Consider the following 23,763-nt stretch of genomic DNA (forward strand, 5'->3'; position numbering starts at 1 on the left):
ATGATTTTCTGAAAGTAAAATACTCATATTGTGCTAACACTACCAATCTTTTCCATGGTAATCTCCTTGATTTGTTTTTTAGTTGGTTAAATATACAGATTAATTGCAGAGAACTAGCTTGCTTTTTATTATGAGGATTTCAGTYTTTTTCTCTTCATGTTTTCTGCATCTATCAAAGAATAGACTGTTGGGATAGAGGGGTTGGAATAAAATAGAAAATCTTCCTTGTTGAATATTRAAGTAACTTCTAGGCTTTGATGAACCATAAGCAATGTAAAGTATAATTAATGTTTTTTTATATATTTTTGTGTGTGTATAAATGAGCAGAAATTCTGCATTTTATGTCTGATTATATGTATATCTGATCACATATATATACACGTATTTGCAAATTTTTCTCCACTGAATATAATATGYATTTTTTCTCAACCGAGTATATCACTTATTCTCTTGGAAGTGCCTCTGCTAAGTGTATTCTCTTTGCTGAAGCGTTAGCTGTCATGCAAATCGGACTTTGTGTTTCCATGGGCCTGTCATCACTATGAAAGAGATGATATGTACTTATTTCAACTTGTCCTTTACTTCAGTGCTGTCAGCTCTCTGCAGTGCCTGACTGTTCGGAGCAGCAGCCTTGTCATGTCCTGGAATGGGGGGAAGAGCATTCAAACACATGGAAGGCACCTACAAGACGTGACACTATTTGTGTTTCATTTTTTTTCTCATCCTTACAGTCTTCACTCTTCAACCCCCATGAAATCTGTACATAAGGTTAGACAACTTAAGAGATTATTGGACTCGGAAGGCAGCTGAAATCGGAGCTTTCGGTCTATTCCCGCAAGATTTATGTGTAAGCAGAAAAAAACACATTAGTCTGAAGTGCAGCGTGGAGCCTCTGGTGTATTAGACCATGATATATAAATGCTTATAGGAACATATCTGTGGGAGATTTGTACTCTCTGGAGTACATTGCTGCTTTCAAGACATCAGTTTGTCACTAACAGATTAATGAACCGTTTTAGGGAACTTTTTGAAATCAGCAGGCCAGAGAAACAAGGAATAGCGGGAGCTGTGGCAGGGTTGGAGAGACGGGAGCTGCCGCTGCAGTCGCCTCCTGTGCGACTGGAGAATGGCATTAAAAATAACTAACACATTAGAGCTGCCTAAAGCCCTTTCCATTTGTGCCGCCCCAGTGGGTGCATTTGATAGGAGAGGAATGGTAGTCAGGTTTTCTACGTRGATTTTTCCCTTAAAAAGGAAAAGGTGTGGAGAGGAAGAGAAAAGCAGCACAGGATTCTAGCATGATTAGCAGTTGGGTTTACGATTTTAAATATTAATCTCAAATGAATCATTCTTTCTTTTGTAGTCATAAACTGAAAGGGAAAAAGTAATTCAGTGGCTCATATAAGCTTTCTAGACGTGCCATCCTGATGACACCTGTAGGGAGGCAGTGCCCTTACGGATGGAGTAGGGATCTGTGGTCAGAGCGAAAATAGAACTAGAGGGAAATCTGGGTATGTCTTGTGCAGCCCAAGATGGTTTTCTGCTGCAAATTTCTGTGATGTGTAAGTGGCTCTTGGAAACAATTAGAAGCTAATGAAGTCGATTAGCCTGACTTAATTTCAGATATAGAATACATTAGTAAAAGCAAGGTGATATATCCTGTTGGTTTTACAGTTCTGAGCTGAATAGTCAATCCTTGGACATGGTCTCTTTCAGGTTAATAGCCTCTCTAAGACCTTGATTCAATTAAGACAAACATTAAAATTTGCTTTAGAACTTTTATAATACATGTAATCTAGATAATTTATATTGAAAATGGTATATCAGGTGTAACGATAATTAAAACTGCGTTGATAAAATGGGATAATAATTAAACCTGTATCTTGTGAAAGGATATTCTAAGTTAGAACATATAACATGAGTGTTCAGTGTCAAGTAATGCTGACGACAGAAGTTATCTAGTGGATTTATATGATTTATGTGGATTATATTATCAGACAGTTTACGGCAATTTCTGGAAAAGCAGCTTGGATTCTTTCTACTTTTACCGTTCCGGTGCGATAGCTTTGTTTACTCAAAGCTGTTGACTACCTGCAATTTTAGTGGAATTTTGCAAAAAAAAAAAAAAAAAAAATCATTTAGTAATTTCATACTGAGGCATCCTAAAATCTAACTCTGAATGTTTTACTTTAGAAGTGAGGCAGTTGAAAATGCTGTCTAAATGGTCATTAATAATGACTCCACTATTTTTTTCTTGGGAGGAACTATTATACTTGAAATGAGACATTGTGCTTTGGTCATCTCTTAATCAAAAGCATCTTTTCACATCAGATTTTATTTACCTTTACTGATGATATGTCAAAAACAAAATAAAAATGAATAGTATTTTCAACCTCATAGGAGTTCACACAGAMAAGTAATATCAGAGGCCATAAACAATATCTGAATTGAAGCAAGATGTTTCATTGTTCATTGTCAGAGCAGGAATATGATGCAGACTTGACAAATAGCCTACCAGTAATACTACTAGTATTTAATAAAACAGCAAAACAGCTGGAATGTAGTTAAGAAAGTGAGGAATATATATGTGCTTTGCTTAGTGTATCTGTTGTGCAAGGTATCTTGCATAAATTCTCTGCTTAGTGCAAAGGCAGCTAGCTTTGTACCTGAGAGCAAAATAATGTACTTGGTGCAAGCAAACTAAATGTAGTGAAATGCATGCCTCTGCCTATGAATACAGCCCAGTGAAATATCCTTATATTTTGTTGGTTTGTTTGTTCTTCTAAAAGGGCTTCGTTAGGCAGCTCAATTGAATGAGACTGCAGAAGGGCACGTTTTGGGTAGAATACTATTTCTCAACAGCATGACATACAAATCCTTTATGAAGGCTGATATAATACTTTCTGGCAAAACTTTTTCTTGCTACATTGAGTTTTGGAAGTTAAGCCTTAGAAGTGGGAAATATTCTGTCTTGCAGCACTTCAGGTTTTTGTTCTTGGGGCTGAAATATTTTGAATTCTTGGCGTTCCTGTAATTAACTTTTCTGTACAGCTATAAAAGTTTACAATACTGCTAGAAATTGATGAATGCAGAGCTATTCTTTCTTCAGAAAATAGCTTGTGGTATGTGGAAAAAAAAATGGAAATTCAATGCAAGTAAACTCTCTGGGTACTTCTCATGGCTTAAAGCTCTTTAGAATACTTTGAAGATGCTGTTAAATAAAACCAGGACAGAAATTTCTGGGGGAAACAAATATCTTGTTTTCCTAAATTTGTCTATAGTGCATATAGTTTAGGTTTGTCTTGCTTTRCATTTGCATTGCTCATCTGAGAATCCAGCAGAACCTCCTAAAAGAGGAGTAACTCTTCCAACAGGCGGATGTCTCTGGATAGGCGGCTCAGCTGAGCTCCTAGCAGACTCCTGCAGTTTTTGCTCCGAATTTACTTGAATCAGTTTTTCTCATATTATCAAGAGAGACCATATCAGAGARCTAAAAGACGTATTGCATATGCCTTATGACTGCAGTTACATATAGATTGTTAGCTCAGTAAAATGCAGTGTCATGGTTCAGTCGGGGTGATTTGTCAGAGGTGGAAATCAAATGTCACCGTCTCCTGCTAAACTAACTGACATGCCAGGAACAGCCGTAGCTGCATTATTGCATTGCAATGCATGAAGTATGCAGTGCACAGCAGTGCAATATATAAATCACTGGGTAGAAACTACGTAAATGCTGAATCCTGGCAGTGCTAAGGAGACACAAATCCATGATCCTGTCACTGAGATGCTAAGCAGCCTCTCACTATGCATATCATATCATCAATAGKAAGAAGTTCTGTCTAGGCGTCAAGCTCTGCTGACAGTTGTTTGGCTTTGAGAACGCAAGTCTGTTGCTTGGTTCAGAAAAGATTGGTTTTTCTAGGAACAGGATTGCAGAAGATAAACAGTCGATGACTGATTAGCGGTGAAGTGAGATTCTCTGATAAGTAATTTTAAGACGGTTATTGAACAGGAAATGATGAGCTTACATTTTGAAGTCTCTTCTTGGAAAAATTCATAAACTTAAGGTCATACAATTAGCATCTTAGCAGCTAACTTTTGAGATACAGTCACTAGGAATGTTTTTGTGGACTTGAAGCCAACTTGAGATGGTCTATGTGAAAGTGAGCAGCTGTGCTGTGTACAAGAGCTAGCGTACATGAAGTGCTGCTGTGCATCAGTCTTGTTCTGTTTAATGCAGAAGAAAGAGGGCTCTGTGTTAAATGTTATGCTCAAATAGGAATATCTTTATGCTTTGAAGTTGAAGTGTTTATTTGTGTGTGTGTGTGTCTTATAAATAGCACGTGCATCCATCGTTTCTGCCTGGGCAGCAGTGTACGCAGGCGCAGGGAGCTGGAGTTTGGCTTCCTGTGGCTTTGGCYAGTTGTGAGCGCTGCCTCGTGCCGGGCTCTGCAGTGGGGCTGGATCCGCTTCTTCTCCGGTGTCCTGGAAGCCCCTGGCAGCCTCACACCGGMGCTCAGCAGGCTGGCGGGCTCCGTCTCACCGTGCACCATCGTCCTTCACGAGCCGCTTTCTTCTTCCCTTTCTTCACAGCCCTCTGGGCTCGCTAACGAGAAGAGAAATCTGCGTGTTTGGCTTGATGACTGTTGTTAAAATAGAACAAAATTCCCATGTTCAATGATAGATTTGGAGACTTTCATTCTTTGCAGTATTGCCTTTAGGTATGCGGGTTCTCAGTCTCTAAGTGTCAAGTACCTTGGGATTATTTCAGTGACACTTGTAACTCTGYGTTGTCTTTTTGAACCCCAATTTCATCTGGGATTTTGAAAACAGATGTGTCTCTCTTTATTAAGGGATGAGTTGCAGCTTGAGTAATATGTTTTCCTTCATTTATAGCTAATAACTTATGTTTTGATGTCTTGGAACATCTTTTAAAAAATGAACGCTTTCAGAGAGTAGTGTGATCTTTCTAAAAACTGCTCTTTTAAGAAATAAATCCAAAGCTGCAGTCGTATGTGAAAACTCGGGCCATTTGGTGGCAAATGATTTTACCTGGAAGAGCTGMAAGCCTCTTCCTGGGCCACGGTGTGTGTGACTCTGAACTCCAGCACTGTGACTTGGCCTTTCTTTCATCTGTACCACAACTCCAAATTAATCTAATGAGTTTTTTTCAACACTGGACCACACACATTTGTTTTTCTTCCTGTAAATTAGTTCTGCACATGTTCTGCATATGTGCTGTGTATTGATTCCAATTATACTTTAGGAATGAAATGCAATATCCCAGGATAATAGTGGAGCATTTGCTGTGCCTCATCTGGTAGCAACCAATTGCTATAGTTTATGCTGTAGTATGTTACTGTAAAGAAGCTAATACATTTTCTTATTGGCAGTATGGGACTAGGTGTCTAGTCCTGGAGTAAGTACTGCGATGATGAAGCACAAGAGTATGATATGTAGTGTGGAGCTTTCCTCGTGTAGGGGGCATTCTCTTGAGATGCTCCGATTGAAATGTCTCCAAAGTACTGTTCATTAATGGCCTGCATGATCCCACTGAAAGCCTGCAGTGTCCTGATACTGCAAGTCTCTACTCCAATGGCTAATTGGCTCCCTTAATTGTCCTATTGCAGTAACTAGAGCTACTTCATCTGTAAAATTAAGCATAAGACTAAGACTGTGTAGCAGAGAAACCTAGGAGACTTCCCACTGGTTTCAGTGCCCAGGGGAAAGTTAACAGGCTCTTCAGAGATTTTCATTTAGAGAAGTGCTTGAATGGGTAGCAGCAGTTGGAGACACAAGGCCTGATCCTGAACTGCCACTTGCCACATAAAACACTATTGACTACTGGGGAGGCCGTGCAAAAAAAAAAAAAAAAAAAATCAGATCCCCAAATTTTCCTGTTTCCTAGAACTCACAGGCTTGCCAAGTACTGTAGTAACTGCAGAGAGTTAAGCATCTCTATTTACCTTTCTTATTTTTTAAACAGTAAAATGAGAACATCTGAACCATTTACAAAACATCAATTCTCCAACTGGTTGGTATTGCAATGTTGGTAATGGTAATTCTGTGTTACTGAGTATAAGCAAATTGGGCATACATATGCTAGAGGCGTGTAGGGGAGGGTTCTGGACTGAAATGGTTGCCTTCAAGAGCAGAGTGGTGATGGATAAGTATGGTTTTGCTTTCCTTTTGCATATGTATACAGTCTGTTTCAATGCAAACTTTTGTTTGTCTTTTTTCTAATCACAGGACTATACCTTGACAATGTATTTCCAGCAAGCGTGGAGAGATAAGAGGCTGTCGTATAATGTAATACCTCTAAATCTTACTCTGGACAATAGAGTAGCAGATCAGCTCTGGGTTCCTGATACCTATTTTCTGAATGACAAGAAGTCATTTGTACACGGTGTCACTGTGAAGAACAGAATGATCCGTCTGCATCCGGATGGGACTGTCCTCTATGGACTCAGGTCAGTATGAAACATTTCCAGCTCTTTTGTTGGTAGTGTGTGTTTTTATTTTTGTTTTGTTTGCTTGTTTTTATTTATTTCTTTTTCTTTTTCAGTCTTGCAATCATGGCTTCAATTAAAATCTATTCTTTGTGTTATTTTTCTTTTGTTATTTTCCTTCTATTGCTCTTCAATGAAAACCCATTCTTTGTTTTATTTTTCTTTTGTTTACTTCTATTGCAGTTCATCCTAACTGATGAATTGGAATTTCTGGAAACAATAAGAGTAGTAATAACAGTAATACTGGAAACAATTTCAACTTAGGTATTTTAAGAACGGATAAAGATTTTTTTTTAATAGATTTTTGAGATAAATTGCCATTTTTAGCACAAAGTTATTTGTTTTAAGAACAGATAAGACTATAAATACTTTTTAAAGTACATTCTGGATTAAAAGTAATTTTTAGAACTGCTTCCTTAAAGGACTGGAAATAAGAAATATTTAGTGAGGATTAGAGGGGGCGGAGAGAAGGAAAACCTGTAGGACAGCTGAATTTATTGTTTGTTTAAGTGCTATTTTTTATAAATAATTTTTCATTTAACCTCAAATTGTTATGTAGGCCATGCTGATTAAAATTTTCCAATTCTTTACTAAGAAGAGATTTAATTTAAAATGTTTTTTCAGCCTGATGCCATTATGTATGACCACAGGAGGAAATGTGGTAAAATATACATATTTTTAGTGACTGGACAAATCAACAGAAAACTTCACCTGGGAAAGCTTGAAAGCTGTGAAAGGTTGTTTACCTGCATTTTGTCAAAAGAGGAGCTAATAGTGTGAGTAGGTAATGAAAGAGAAAGCATCAGCTAAGAGACAAATGGAAGAAAAAGTATTTAACTTAGAATGTCTGATTTTCATAATGAGCAAAATATCCAATAATATTTGTAGAGAATGCTCCTACTTAGACCATATATTATTTTTTTCCATTTTTGAAGGTTTGCTTTGCCTACCCTCTGTGAAGAAGCATGCAGTTTAACTTGGTTGCTTTCTGCTCTGATCTGAAGGAGACTGATGTGTTCTTTAGTCATGTCACTCCAACAAATGTGCAGTATAATGTTCACATCTAATTCTGAAAATCTGTTACTAATTAGTCTTGAAAATGTTGGATGCCTTTGGTTTCTTATTGCATGTGTTTCTTGATATTCAACCTGCAAATATTTTCTAGAAATCTCACCRTTACTGTGACTACCTAGATCACTGAGATACCTGGGCAAACCTAAGTTACTTTCAAATATTTTAACATAAACTGGTCTTTACACTTCTAGTGTTCTACTTAATTGTCACGTACTGACCTGATAATCTCTGTGGCGATAAAACTTAGCCCCTCGCATGCGCCGGGGGAACATTTTCTAGGACCRTAGGGGCTTCCTGCACTTGGATGGAAAATCTCTTCTCACACCTGGAAGGCCCTGGACTATGAGATTAGAGGCAGGTCCCTCTGCTTCTGGTCTGGCTAACAGCAGGACCACTGGACCACTTTGAAAATGGGCTTAGTTGCCTTGGCTGATGCAGTTGGGTAAAGGTAGTCCTTATTTTTATTGAGCATATGATAAAGAAGTTTTTCTATGATACGATAAAGAAAACAGTGATTTTTAACTTGAAGCTSCTTCAAGTGCTACTAGTACTTTTTGTTTTTTTTTCTTCTTAAGTAAATCTTCAGAAAATGACAACCACAATGTCATCCAAAATGCTTCTGGAATAATTCTACTTATTATAACATTTGTACAATTTATGCATAGCATTATGCATAGCAAAAAAATATGCATAGCATTATTTTTTTTTCTCATTCAAGGATTTTGAGTGGGGAAGTAGATTCCTTGTATATCTAATATTTTTGATTGACGTATTTGCGATTATAGATTCTTCTGTTCCTCTTAAGATTCTGCTTGCTGCCTTTTGGGTGCTCTCTTTGCCCTGTGAGCTGATTGAAGCTGACTGTAGGACATGGATCCAGCTTTAATTCTCCTGAGGAGTGTCGAGTGAGGGCTGTAGCGAGATGACTGTGAGCCCGTATCTTCCCCTACCTATCGCAACGGCAACAGGGCTGTGATCTTGTTGGTGCTGAAGCATCTGCGTTGCTGAGGAGTGCTGGGGTGGGTGCTTTGCAGGGAGGCACTGGTCTGGTCCTGTCTCTGCGTAGCCAGAACAGGAACCTAAGGAGATGAGGCTACAGTGAGAAAGGGTCCAGGTTTCATCCACACCGTAGCCATACCACAGTGTCCACTTGGTTCTTTAGAGCAAGAGGAAGTAGCTTCTAATCCTGGGAAGCAATTTTCAGCTATTGCAATGAAACGGTGCTGTTCTTCTGTCAGGAAATGGGATGTCAGTTCAGCAATCAAAATGTTTATTTTATTATTTTTTGCTGCCCTAAAATCGCTAGGGGAAGTGCCTGAGGTGATGCGCTACCTTGAAAAAACTCTGCTTAAGGAATAGACATGGAAGATGGATCTTCATATAGCTTGGCCCTGTTAGCAAATTGGCACACTAGGAATACAGTAGAATTAAGTTATGAGCCATATTCTTCTTGGCCTGCACTGAGCCATGTGGCAATCAATGTTATGATTCTAATATTAAGGTTACAATTTTATATCCCTTAAATAGCTATTTCAGATAAATTAATTCYAAGTTAATGTGATTAAAGTGCTTGTAATGGTGATATATTTATTATCTACTGAATATAATTTTCCACATATCTCTTAAGAAATTGTATATTATTGCCCTTTGGAAAATCACTGTTTTTGTTGCAGCATTAATTTACTTGATTCCATACTTCCAGGATCATATTCTCACTTCCCTGTGTATGTGCATAAATGGAGATTCCTTTAAATATCAATCTTCTGTTCCTTTTCTCTTATTTCTCCCTACAAGCATACGCATGTGTATACATTTATTATATATTTATAAATACACACACGCTTCTGTGAATTAAAGTTCTATTAACCTGGATTTTCATAAGTAAACATATGGAACTGCAAYTGATTTTATATTAGTCAAATGGTCCCAATTTAAAATGTATAAATGCAGTTGTCCTGTCCWGTTCTTTGTGGTTGAATTTCTGTTTTGGAAATTGCAAGTGATGCTCTTTTGATGTTGTTCATASTTGCTTTTCCTCACAGAGCCCATATGCAGGATGTGAACAGATGCATGTCGAATCCCATTGGATTTGACGTTGGTAAGGTAAATTTGGAGAAGGAATAGGAGGCAGTTCTCTAGGCACCTGGCTTATCCTGTCGCTTAAAGGAGAGACAGACACACACAAAAATAGCCAGTAACTAAGGTAGACGTCTATACCATAGTTATGTCTTCATAGCCTGTTCATTGCTTCAGGCTATCAGGCAGGGGCGTGACTGAATTTTGACCGGTTGTTTATCAGAACAGGGGTTATTTTTAGTCTGAGAGACTTTTTTTTTTTTCTGAGATACTCACCAGTCACTTGCCTTTTGACGGGGTGGGGGAGAAAAGAAAAAGGAAAGTGATTTTATTTTTAGTTTTCAGGTTACAGTGTGGTATTTGCAAATATGATGGGACTTATTTTCCTAATTAAAAAAATATTTTATTTTCCATCCACAAGAAAATTATTTAARACCAGGACATTTAATAGATGCTACACTTAAATCAGCAAAATAGAAAAAAAATCATAATAAAAAGGCCTAAATTGAGTTGTCACATTGAAAATCATCGTCTATTCATAGATAAGTTGATTTTCAGTAGGATGTTAATGCCTTTCACAGGGTGTCATGTAGAGTACAGAGTAGTGTGGTAGAATTTGAGAGGGAAAATTAAAATCCAGGGAAAATAACAAACAATTTATTGTAGGTTTAGCAAAGCTTAAACAAGATAGGCAATCAGAGCATGAAAATGCCCTGAAAATATATGGCTTTAGCTARATTTCCAGACATTAAAATATCAAGATTATATAATAAAATTATAAAAAGAGCTGGTATGATAGATAAGGGTTTTGGTTTCATAAATATATATTTTTCCTTTGACTTCTGACACTAAATTTATCTTGAAATACATTTGCAATGATAAACTGTGCCATATTGKGGCCTGTTCTCTGCAATTAAGGGCAACAGTTGCTTGCCTGCTTTTGCAGCCTGTGGAGCTAGTRGATTTTTCACATATTTTTTAGGTCTGAATTGGAAAAATTGATGAGTGGGTGGTTTGCCACTTTGTACTGCCACTTGTGTGTCTGCATCCTAGGGTGCTCTTAATAGGACTGCCCTCTGAGTTTTGTAGGYAAGGATATGGAGGAATTGAGGTATAAACTAATGTTAAATATGATTGAARAACTAGCTGGGGGCAAAGATCTTTCTTGGTTTTGCACTCTTACCCTTATGGCTATTATAGCGACTTTTCTTTTGCATGTATCTGAGGATTGTGGCTCATCGTTACAAATGGACTCAGAGACAGTGAATTGTTCAGTCAAGACTCTAATAATTGAAAGGCAAAAAGTGTCTTATACTTGCATGTTCTCACAGCACACAAGATAGGCGATTAGCACTTGATTTCTGTTTTATTTTTTCCTGAAAAATGCAATATACTCGGAAGATGATGATACTTCCATTCTTTTTAGCCAAAAGAAAGACAGAATGAAGCAGAGCAGAGTACTTTTGTCAGAAATGAAAGGCTTATTCCATTTGAAAAGCCAACAGTTTTATTTTCAAAGCGTTATTAAATAAGTTGCCAACTGTAAGCTTCCAAGCCAACCAACAATAACTCCTATTTGACAAATATAATGTAGTCAAGCTTTATCGAGTTTTTATAGCTGCTATAGAATTATGTGCATGAGAGTCTTGCTTTGTCCTCTCTCTATTTCTTGCTAAAAGCATCGAGTCATGTGAGTTCAGAATAGTTCTAGAGGCTTGGGTTTGTATTGCCCCAGCTGCGCCTGCCGCTGCCTGCTCGCCCGCGCTTTTGGCTGCTGGGAAATTCACCCTGGTGCAAATCAAGTGGGCTCTCCTACATTAGTCTCTACTGAAAAAGCCTTAGGCRTTTTTATTCTATTAACAAACTTGTTCTGCAATCTAGCTTCTCAGATACACCTTATTATTTTCCAAATCTGATGGACAATATAAAAATGGAATCTGTTTCCGAATGCCCTTAGTTTGCAGAGGACCATAGAAATTGAGAGGTGAATTTTTCGTGCCAGACATTCTTCAATAAATTGTCTGATCTTTATTTTGCTGCTTTTTACAATTGCTTTTCTTTTCCCAATAGAATGGCACTTTCTGTCTGTCTGTATTTCGTCTGTCTTTGTAACATAACGTTTCTGTTGAAAATTCAGTACACCATAATCTTTGGCACTGTCTGGAGTTAAGGTGATGCCCTTGGACTGTACACTCCCTTCAAATACCCCCATCATCTCTGAACTGGGAACAGGAGGCTGCTTTGCAGACTGTGTTCCTGAGCTTGGTACTGTGCAGTGGGTTGGCACTCCTGGTGACATCCTTCTGGTGCAGCCCTGGTGTGTGCAGCCCTCCAGTCCAGCTGGAGTCTTTTCTAGGCTCAGAGAAAAGAAAGGAGATAAACTCTCTAATGAGAGTAAACACACAAAAAAGATGTTGTAAGACACTGCATTGTTATTCTAGTGTCATCCTGCCACTGTGCCTCCTATGTCATGTCTCACATCAGTGTTGTCCTTTGTAAAATTTTATAAACATCATCATATCTTCATGAGGATATTGTATCTTTTCCGTGACTTTTCAGTCACACAACAATRCCAGTAAATACATAACGAGAATTCGAGGGCCAAAAATCACTGCATTTACTCAATATAGTGATGCAAAATTTTAGCTCAGAGGTGTTTTTGKGAATGCAGAGATTGTCCAGTAAGTCAAGGCTGCATTAGCTGTCTGAAGAATTTATTTTGTCCTCAGCTACGCACAATGGTTTTCTGAACTTTGAATATCACTTCTTGTCATTCTGTGTGTCTTGCATAAAGACAAGAACTTTTCCATAGTAACAGTGAAGGGAAACAAAGTATTGCAAAGAGCATATGAAAAGTACTATGTTTGAGTGAGAATTGTTTGAACCTGAGAATCTCAGGACTGTGAACAAGCATTCCTGTTAGCTTAACAGGACTTGCATGTGGTAATTTTTTTGTGCTAAGGCTTGTGCTCATAGGTGCAGTTACAGATCTATCAGTTGCCAGCACTTGCTCAAGTTAATTCACAGTCTGGCATGGTTTTATTTAGATTTGCATGAGACACCTTGAGGTAAATTGGATTTGTGTGTCCAAATAATGGAGGGTGGTAGAATATACATAKGCATTCCTGAGAACCATTAAATCTTGCACACATTTTTAAAGCAGGAAATTTCTGAAAACAGGCAGAAACAATTGTCAGTATAATAAAGTGTAATCTCAGTCCCAAGTGAAGCAGTGCATCTGCTGTGAAGACTAAAACCTGGAATTCCCTAATAACCTTTCTGTAGAACTGTGGGTACACAGCCACGCTTGAACTAACAGTTTCCCCATGTGCTGAGGAGGAGGCAGCGCTGCCATCTCAAGCTGATTTGCAAAGCGAGCACAAGGCAAAGCAGAGAGCAGCTCTTGTTTTGCCCTGTGAACTAGCTCCAGCATGTAAGTAAAGGAAAAACCTAGTTTTAAGGCTAACCAAACAAGGTATTGGCTCTCCTTGTACAGTTGTACATGCCAGATTCTGTTTTCCTTACTCATGGAAATAGGTCCATGGAAGGTCCTGAGGAATTCCCTGCAGGACAACTGCTGTTATTTCTAATGATCGACAAGGCGAAGGCCCAGACTTGTTCTGTGACATGAAACAAATCATACAACTCATCAGCCCCAGTTGTTCCATATATTAAATAGGAATAGTAAAACCTGCCTTCTCACGGGGGTGCTGTGAAGATTAATTAATTAGTTTGTAAAGCGCTTTGATCCCGTAAAACACCACACAGGTGCCAGGCATTATTATGAAGAGTTATAAAATGCCAGCCTTCATGGGTACCTTGGGATAGCTGTTTTATAGATACAAATCTGTGCCATTCTCCTTAGAACTACACTGTTCCACTCCTCCTGTGTAAGAGTACATTCCAAAAATTGGCTTATTTTAGGAAAGATGCATTTTTTGGAATAAATAGAATATCGCTGGTTGTCATAAATATCATTTTTAATGAGGGACTTGTAGATTAAAGATACGTTGTGCTGTAGGATTTGGCATAATATTATTTCAAAAGACCTCCATCTGCAACAGGAGGGAGTGTAGCCGGATTTTGGATACCTCCCCTATCTGAAAGAAAACAAGATATTTTTCTGCCTCAGTTCCTAGAGCTAGAGCTCGAGTATGGGGTAAGTATTCTAGAGGGTCTCTTGCTTTTGTTTTATATGAAGTGCTGCTAAATCATTAGAATGTGAGTAATTCAATTAAGCTTAATAAGGAGGAAGCTTTAAGTCAGAGGAATCTCTTCCACTAATGGCCCTATTACCCAAGATTATGACTCTGCAGTGAAGTGAAAAAAACCCTAAGTTTTATTGCTTAACAGAAAAACTGTGGCATTTACTCTATATTAGCAAGAAAATCTCCTACAGCTATAGAACCACCTAATAGGTTAAGTTGGTGTAAGGTTTATTTATGTAAACTTTTTTGTAAAATTTTTTTTCAATCAGCAGACTTGCTCTGAAATAGATTTTTTGATTGTTCACCTACTGATTGTTCACCTACTGTTTTATCTTATTTTCTTATGGATTTTTTTCAACGTGGTARAACAGTTTCTGGAAAATAATTGCCTATATATATATATTTTAATAAAAACCTAAATTGTTCCCTCATCACTTGAGACTATTTTCTATTCCTTTGCTCCTCTGCAAATTTAAATTTCAGTTCCTCAGTGTGCAAAGGACTCCAGGAGAGCATTTCCTGGAATTGCTTTTGGGTCTGCTTGGAAGGAGAGATACCACAGGATAAGTTGCAAGAGAATCTGTTTCTTTGGCATTTCCTCAAGTCTGGAGGAATTACAGAATGTGGGTAAATGTCTGCAGAGCAGTGTTTTTAAGGCAGGTTTATCACAGATCTTTGGGCTGTAATGTGGGGGATTGGAATTAGCCATTCAGGGAATAGTTTCTTCTCCTGTAAATCATGTATGCAAGAAAAGAGTACTCTTTTTTTTGTGATTTCCTTCTGAATTGTCATTTCTGGAACACATTYTTTCCTAGTCTAGAAACATGCAATTTAAAGGGAGAGATACAAGAAAAACCTTGGGAAAAAATGTTCTTTTAAATTCGCTAGAGTGCCATCTGTATGAACAGATGGGCAAAATATCTCGGGGCCAGAAGGAGCCTGCACGACCAAATCAGGAGGCCGGGGCTCCGTGCGGATGCGCTCCTAGTGCCGGGCCAAGCGGACCGGAGCGATTCCCTCGGGGAGCCGGCCTCGAGCGCCGGCCCTCCGGAGCCGCTGTCTGCGACCGGGGGGCAGCTAATCCCTGCCCTGCCAGGCCCAGCTCTGCGGGGCCGCTCGGCTCTGGGCCGCTGCCAGCCGAGAACAAATGTTCAGGTCCCGAAATTAGCCTCCCGTGTGAGCGATAAGTCCATATTCAGCACTTCTCGGTGAGAACTCGCAATGCCTTCTCCATCTTCCTGTGGCTGTGATGAGTACATCACGGCTCATCAATGGCCATAAGTTCCTTTAAAAAAAAAAATGCAGAGTATATGGTGTATACATATGTCGTATATATTGTAGAGTATACATGATATCTTTCAGTGAATTATAATTTCTGCTGAATAATGAATATTAACATAGAATGTCACTTTGCACATGTTGCAAAAATTTACATCTTCTAATTTTTCATTTACTTACAAGGGTTTCTGTCGTGGAACAATGTTTTCAAACTGTCATTTAAAAATATTTCCTCGAATATTACTTTTCAAAAAGTGAAAGATGTGAAATTCTAAGTATATAGCCTTTAAAAGTTTTGCAGGAAGCCTTCTACTTAGTCTCTAAATCCTGAATAGATCTGTAAAGCCACTAGAAATTGTAAAGCTAACATTTGTCTCCCCTCAGAAAATCTAGGAGGAGACGATGGTTTTATTCTGCTGTAGAAGGTGCTGCAACTTTGCCTATTTAAATTGCTTATGAAATGTTTATTCAGTATATATTGAATAATGTCATGACAGATTCTCCTCTTTGTCAGAATGGGAAAAAAGAGGACTGAGTAGCTACTGAAGAAGTAGTTTTAGGGTCTCTATTATTTGCATTTACTAAGACTGCTGTGATATGCAGAGGAGCAGAGCTCTTCAGGTTTCCCTCCTGCCGGTTTGCTTAGAACCAGCTTTTCTTTCTCGCTTCAGTCCTGCCCCTACCCCTGTTTAGAGGTCTCTGGATAAATATCAGAAATGTTGAAACAGGTGAAAACGTTTTTTGCTGTATCATCTATCATCCTTAGATTCATTCTTCTTTTTGTCATCCGTTGCCTGTGATTTTGTCATGCCGCTTCTTAAAGCTGTTATTCCTGGCGGGAATGCAGCGGGACATGGGTGTGAGCACAGGTGGTGCTGCCTCTCTTGGTGTGTAGTGGAGTAAGAGATTCCAAATCCCTTCTGCTCAATGGAAGTGAATTTAGATTTATTGTCCTACAACACTTGAGCAATCCTTGATCCCTAGAACAACTTAGTTTAGCCAAGTTATTTCTCCTCCATTTAGGGAATTTTTTTTTCTTTCTGTTTTCAGTGGAGGAGAAGAAAGGAAATATTCTGTCTGATACTGTCTTCATAAAATTGCTTTCAAGATCACTCTTGCTTGTGTGTTTGTTGCTCACATGCTAAAATATGAGCCTGAAATCATAGATTATGGCCTAAGTTTTCTTTTTCAATCCTTGAGGATAAAAAATAAGCGCAAGGTTTAATATAGTGATCTATTTAATCAGAAAAGGTATATGGCATGAAAGATTCAAAGTCGATGTACTAAACTAAARTATTCAAGGTCACAATAAACCTGCAGATAGTCTACTTGTACCAAAATAAATCCCTCATTAAAAAGGTTAATTAAAAAATAGATCTTATGACCTAAGTGGTAAATTGTGGGGGTCTTCTAAAACTGTCCTCGGTTTCAATTTATTTCCTGTTCAATTCAAGTGAGGAAGTCAAGTGTTAATCGGGCATAATGATGAACATTTTATAATCTCAAAAATGTGTTTCAGTGGGCCTGTAGGTGTAAAAAGACACCACTGCTAATAATAATCAGTCTTTCTGCATGGCCCGTTTTTTCYTCTAAAACATTTATTTTGCTTTTAAACAGATGGTAGTCAAATATCTTAAATGATCAGGTGGTAKAGCTGATATTGCATAGAAAGCAACACTCCAATGCATCTTTATATGCTTATGTTTATGCAGACTGTTCTTCTGTAAATTGAATTGCATTTCATGTAGAAGAACAATATAGCTTTTAGTATACTGTGAGCATAAGGTTTGTCACAATCTACTTAGCAAACATTTCTGCCAGTGTGTGACACATTTCAAGCAATGAAAACCACTTGCAAAAAACTTAGAAATCTCCTGAATTCAAATGACCACGGTATGCTTTGGTGTGGTCAGCTCAGAATATAACTAATTTATAGACTTTGCTGATAAACTTGATCCTTTCACTGAGAGATTATAATCTGTTTTTCATTTTATCCTTATCTCTGTAGAAGATACAACTTATCTTATGCATCCGATTCTGTATGTAAAAAGCAGAAATGTCAATCAATGCACAAGATGGGAAACAAGACAAAGGTTAGAAGGCACGTAGAACATCAAGCATCTGTCCCTCTTTGCTTTTTTATATTATTTACATTAGAAATATATTTCATAATTACAGTACAGCCACTACATTTACTTCTCGGCTAATATCAGTAGCACCACACAGCTATAAACATTAGTTGGTGGACTGTTTCRACAAGCAAAATTTCATTCTAATGCACAAATGTTCTACTGTGGTTTTCCAGAAATATTTTTAAATATGCTTTTTTATACTGTTCTTATTTCTTCAGAAATGTCATATATGGCATTTCATTGCTCTGATTTAAACAAGAAGTGAGTATTGTTGTTGTTGTGTTTTTTTAAATAGSTACTGGAATAGCCATAAAAAGGAAATGCTATTAGTCATTTTATTTTCATACAACTCTTGTATGTGTTTAGCAAAGTATGTTCTGGGGCCGAAGTAGGTGAGCAAAAAAAATTGTGGAGCGGCTGCTTGTTAAATGCTGTGAGCATGAATTGAAAAAGTCCTCCCTTAACCAAGAAGATTTAGTCAAGGTCAGTTACTTTTTGCAGCCTTCTGTGCTCAGCTTCTGATGTAAGAAGATATTTTTGTCACAGAGAAACTGTGGCATTTCAGGGAAATTATTTGCATATCATTAAGACTGAAGGATATTGATGTAATATTTGCTGCAGATGGTCAGGAAAGTGTTCTTAATTTGCAGTTAAATGGCCCCYTTTTTTTTTCTTTTTTAATAAAACAAATGTTAACTGTGAAACCTGGGTCTGAAGTCTCTTCCAGGTATCTTCTCTGCAAAACTGACTGTACCCGCAACCAAGGAAGCAGCGTTGCTGATTGCAATAGCAATCTGAGGGCTTGAGTGCACGTTATACTTTGGAAGGGATATAAATACTGCTACTTGAGAGGATTTTTTATTTTTGTGGCAGTGGTGTGGTTTTTTTGGTCTTTTTTTTTTTTTTTCCTCTCGTCGTTGTTTTGTTTTTTAATTCCAGGATCCCCCGAGGGGATGCTGTTGGTGTGGGGGCATATGTGTGGCCTCACTTGTGGGGCTTAGGAATTGAGTTTCAGGTCAGGTTTCCCATCTCCTGCTTTGTATTTTCTCCCCACTTGGAGTGCACAGACCCCCCATTTCCAAGACATTTAAGTATGGTATGCTTTTTCATGTAATGTTGAATTCTCAACACGATTTCAAAAGGGCCTACAGGCTTCGTGTGGGAATGTCTCAGAAGCAGATAGYGTGTCTGTTTTCTATTTTTTCCCTTTAGCTTTTGTATTTTGTTTCTATGAGCATTGAAGGCGTTTTGTGTGTATTCAAGGAGAGAGACTCTTATTTCATCTGTTTTATCTGGTCGCAGTTTGTCTGTTTCACCTCATTAAATTTACTTTAAKCTTCATCTATTCATTTTATTTCAATACAGCTTTAATTTATATACAAACCTGTGGGATTGCTTGGGAAATACCTTGTGTCCTGGCCATGGAAGTAATGGTGAGACCGATGGAAGGCAACGAGAGTGGTAGCTGTGGGAATACTATTGCACAGAACTGAAGAGGGAAAGAGGCCATGGAGAGTAATATTTGCTTAATGCCTGTAAATCTCTTGGAATGCAAGTAACTATTATTACCCTCAGTATTCAYTGTTCTTAGAGATTCTGTTTAGCAAGTTGCTCAGGAAAGGGTATAGATAATACATCAATTTAAGAATTAGACAATACACATGATCAATAGGKGCAATGTATAAGTTCTGTGGACATACTACTCACCATCAAAAATGGAGAGAATGGTATGACTGAACCTTATAAAAGACAGAAAGCATTGATAAAGTGATTTTTCTCTTTTATTTTTTCCTCTTTTTGATTATATTTSTTAGTGCAAGAAGTGAAAAAATAGMTTTTAGCTTTGTATACCTTGAGTTTTTTTTATTTTTATATTGCATCTTGTCTGWTGCTAGATGTCCTGCTGCTGCAGAGGCTGGTAAACACTGAAGAAATGCTTCTGAATGTCACTGCTGTGTTCTGTTACCTACATCTCTGAAGTCTGTGAAGTTGGGTGGAAATCTGGCTCACTTATGTTTTGTCTGCAGAGAAAAATAAAACAAAATGAAAATTGTAGAACTAGGATGTCTTTCTCCTTGAGAAAATATCTTCTTGATATTTTCAGATTTTTAAATTCTGTTTTGCTTTGAGAGAAATAATCACAAAATGATTTATTTTGTGTTCATTAGTCTTGCTGGGAATGAACAAGCAAAACATTTTATTACTTGCAGCTGCTTAATATTTAGCAGGTCTCTCCCACCTCATTATTTAGTGACCATTGAAAGCCTGCCATTGAAAGTGTTTTTCTAAGTGTTTTCTAGTGTTTTCTAGCTACTTAGCAGTTAAAAACATCGTAGTGCTTCCAATTAGATAAACAAGGGCCTCGGCATTGGCACGGAGGGGCAATATTGTTTAAAAAAAAAMCCCTCAAAACAGGGAGTGCCTTCCCTTTTGCTGCGTGAGTGCCACTTGTGCACTGCATGATTCTGATTCATAGTGAAAACAAACTACCAGGTAGCCATGGATGTGGGGCTGACAGCAGAGTGGCAGCTGGAGCATCCATCCATCCTCCCTCCCAGTTTGTGGTTGATGAAATGTGTTCTGAGTCCTGACCAAGTGATCCTGCTTCCTCGTTTGCCCCAAAGATGCATTATCCTCTCCTCTCCTGGCTTGGCTTAACACCTTTTATTGTTCTGCCTCATCACCATGTGCTCATCCAGGCTTTCCGATCAGCAATTTTCTAATGTCTATGCAATCTCTACATCTTTTGGAATGCCACTTGCATTTTTTGGGGTCAAGTTTTCATTCAATTATAGACCTTGTTTATCTCTTGAGTCATCACTTTGCTCTAAATTTGCAGGGTTTTTTTAACYTTTCTGTAAAATTTACTTGAATTGTGGCAGCAGGGAGAGGGGAGCAGGGATAGTTTTAGATCATCAGCATTAGATTATCAGTTTATCTAATGTCCTGCTTCTGCTTGCTAAACTACCCCTTCAAAATGCACTGTTTTCATTTACCTCCAGTGAAACCTTTTAGAATACTGTTTGTGGATCCACTGTGAAAGCTTCAGTCTATGGTGAGTTTTATTTCATTTGTCTAATGAAGATTAGGATCCTGGCTAATGACTATACGGTCGTAAGTGATGATGCTTTACCCTCCTACTCTCTCGTTGCTAGAACATATATTAATTGTGCAGATGGTAGAGACTGAGCTGTGTGATACTTGCTTTCCATCTCCTCCTCTCGTGACATTTACACCATGCTAAGAGGGTGTATTGCTATCTCCCTATTTATGAAGATTCATGTGATTCATCACCTCTTTAAATCAAATACCGAGATTATATCTTGTTGCTAAGAGGCAACAAGATGTGCACTTTCTTCTTTTGAGCACACCTGTGTCAAGTTTTGCCTGAAACCTTCAAGCAAATCACAGCTGAGAGCTGAATTTTCATCTTCATTTATACTGAAAATGTGTGAAACTTGCAGTGCCTGTTTTAAGTGGAAAGCTACAGCTCATTCCTCATGATTCATAGACTTTACAGGGACTCTACCAAGCCAGAATTTAAGCCAAGATTTATGTATTCCATTGCAAAGATTTTTCAAAGTACTAATAATCAAGTGGAATAGTTTGTGGCAGGTAAAAGCAAATGTTTCTATGTGTTCTGATATTCTTTCTTCTCTCTATATTTTTTCCAATCTTAAGTTGTTATAGCACGAACAGGAATAATTAATGCATGACTGTTTAAATATTCCCTGAAATTTCCCTTTTCCTCTGGTGGTGCCATTTGTCTTTTCTGGGCATCTACTCCTCAGATTATCTGCTACTCCTTTTACATTATAGCATTGTAATTTCTGTGTTCAAATATTTCTTGTGTTTATTCTTCACAAAAGTCACTGATCTTTCAGTTATTTTTAATTTTAAGGCCTCTCTGCTTTTAAGGATCTTTCTTGAATTCTTGATCTCTGTTTGCAGATACTAAGTCATTTGGTTCTGGTCTTCACACCTGCCTTAATTTGCGCCGCGATTATTTAGGGAAGATCCTATGTTGTAGTTATTGATCAAAGGAAGTATAGGATTACTCTTTTCAAGTGGTTTGTGCAAATGGAGAGACTCATTCCTGTCAATGAAACCGCTGCCCTTTGTATCTTTTTCATCTATACGTACTTCGTGTGTGGCAATATAAGGATTAATTACCTCTGTACCTGCAGCTGGTTGCAAGGGAGGGTAATAAACCTTGGAGTCACAGAAGTGTGATTAGGGTTGTAGAGTTAGAGGATTGCAGAAATGAGTAGACAACTGTAAGAAGTAGGAAAGAATTGGAAGGAACTTGTATGTATGCAGAGTTTGGRGCTTGCACTTGGTGCATGAGGTGTTCTTGGTTCCTGCTATTCACTATGTAAGATATAATTGCAAAGGTTTTGTGTAATATCCAGCTTGACCCTCTGAATAAGGTACTGGTATTCTGCATTTAGCAGGGTTTCTGCTGTTCCAAGATGAGAGAATTTATCAGAAGTCATGGCTGCAGTCATGGCTGAACCAGTTGTGTAGAAAAGTACATTACTAGAATAAAAGGAGAAAATGAGGCCACCTGGGGCACAGGGAGGTTTGTGTGCTTCCTTTAGGGATATAAATGTGAGATTGACTGCTGGAAGTTTTAAAAAGGAGAGCCTTTCTGAGCAAGGTGGATATCAGCCCTGTGTCAATATCTCTGTAACATTAAGGGTTAAAATATAAGCAGGCTCCATCTGGCCTCTGAAGACCTGTTTCCTTAATGGAGTAGTGATATTTGTCTTATCAACCTTCTCCTTTATCAACTTGGAGGAGCATCAGGGGCAGACATCTAATATAAATGTTGCGAAACTGCTGATGTGATCTGTTAGGTTTTCTACTCTGTGGCAAGAAATGAGATGTACCACCTGAAGAAGTTGGAGAGTCACTAGCTCTAGCTTTAGGTTAAAGGAGCATATGTATTGCATGACAGCAGTAATGAATTCTGGTCAATGCTTGAAATAACTGAAAGCAAGTTTATAAGTGAAATAATGCAGTGTTGTGACAATAAAAAAATATATATAACAGATGGATATTTCCCCTGTGAAGTGTTTAATTAGATACTTGGGGATGTGTAATGCGAAATAAACAAGTTGGAGAATACTGGTACTGTTTATACAGAATTATTTTGCCTGTTCAAGACATGGTAGAGATCATTTTTATTTGTCCTTTCCTATTTCTTAGTGCAGGAACCTGCTCGCCCATGTGAGGGTGGGAGCTTCAGAGCACTGCAGTCCTGCAGGCAGTGCTGACTCAAGCTGTTATTTGTACAGAGCTCTTCAGGCATCATTGCCATAAATGCTGTGGCCTGTAAAGGGAGTGGCATGAACTGCTGTCATCCTTGGACACTAAGAAAATTAAAACGTGTTCTAGCAGGTGGTATTGGAGATTGTTGTGTTGTGTCTCCATCGTTTGTTTGTATTAGACACTAGTGTTCACGTGCTAGTGTTCATACTGTGAAAAAGAACTTTTAATGTTTGAGAGAGATGTTCTGTTCTCTGCAGATGGAAAAGCCGATTTGGTGTCAGGGAAAAAACTAATGAGTTTTGAACTTCCCTCTTTATGAAGGTGACTTCCAGAAAGCGCTAGGAAGGTCTCCAGGCAGTGCTGCTTGTGTTCCCCGGGGAATTCCGTGCAGTAGAGACCGCTCGCACAGGCTGGGCTTGGGCGCGCAGTCCATGTCTCGCCCTAGGGCTGTGTCTGGGTGGCCACTGCTCCACCCTGCAGCTCAGGGCTGGTGGGGACGTGTGGAGAGGACCTGGCAGCCCCCGGCTCGCTGTCGTGCTGCGAGGCTGCATCCGAGACAACCTGGTGCGCAAGGTGATGCTCTCACCTTGTGGGCTTATGCCCGTGTTGTCATTCACCTCAGAGCTCCTGGGTGTTCAATCAAGTAAATGCTTTCCTGACAAATACAATGCCCTGAATTTAATTTACTGAGTTTGAGTGCACTGTCCTATTGTTTATGCATAAAAAACTTTTCAGTGAAGCACAGGAGTAATTTTAGAATATGCAGAGGTTGTAGAAATAAATAAAAAAAAAGAGGTATAGTGATTCACTTCGCACTGCAGAATGACTGCTTAATAAATCCATGTATTTTAGAGAATAGCTTGGAGACAGGTCCATCCTAGATGAGCATTACTTGTCTCAGTAAATGTGCATTTGCTGTGATTTTAGGGTGGGACTCATTTCTCTCCTGCCAACTGCACTCTCATCTGCCTCAGATGTGAACCAGCTGTGATGGGTCCCTTGGAGAAAGAGCAGGTCTCCCGACTTGCCCATCTGTATGTGCTTTTTGAAAAGCAATGGAAGACATGTTTCCTAAGTTAAATTTTAAAAAACATACAATGAAATAAGGTGGACTTTTATTTTTTTAAGCTACCCTGTGCTTTGATTCTGTGCAGCATGAAGTGCTCAAAATGTGACTTGGGATAAACTAAGTGTTAAGAGATACCCACCGTC

The 23,763-nt window shown here is 38.4% G+C and overlaps 1 protein-coding gene across 2 annotated transcripts in view; it reads left to right on the top strand.

Moving 5' to 3' along the window:
• Positions 1 to 23,763, top strand: part of GABRB2 (gamma-aminobutyric acid type A receptor beta2 subunit) — a 133,497-nt gene that overhangs the window by 40,256 nt on the left and 69,478 nt on the right. For both annotated transcript variants that reach the window (XM_026047560.1, XM_026047561.1), the window contains exon 4: positions 6,250 to 6,470. In XM_026047560.1, coding sequence (XP_025903345.1) covers positions 6,250 to 6,470 — 221 coding nt within the window. The remainder of the gene's footprint in view (positions 1 to 6,249; positions 6,471 to 23,763) is intronic.

This window comes from Nothoprocta perdicaria, unplaced genomic scaffold (genome assembly GCF_003342845.1).
Source record: "Nothoprocta perdicaria isolate Ctin4 unplaced genomic scaffold, notPer1 scaffold_5, whole genome shotgun sequence".
NCBI classification, from domain to species: domain Eukaryota; kingdom Metazoa; phylum Chordata; class Aves; order Tinamiformes; family Tinamidae; genus Nothoprocta; species Nothoprocta perdicaria.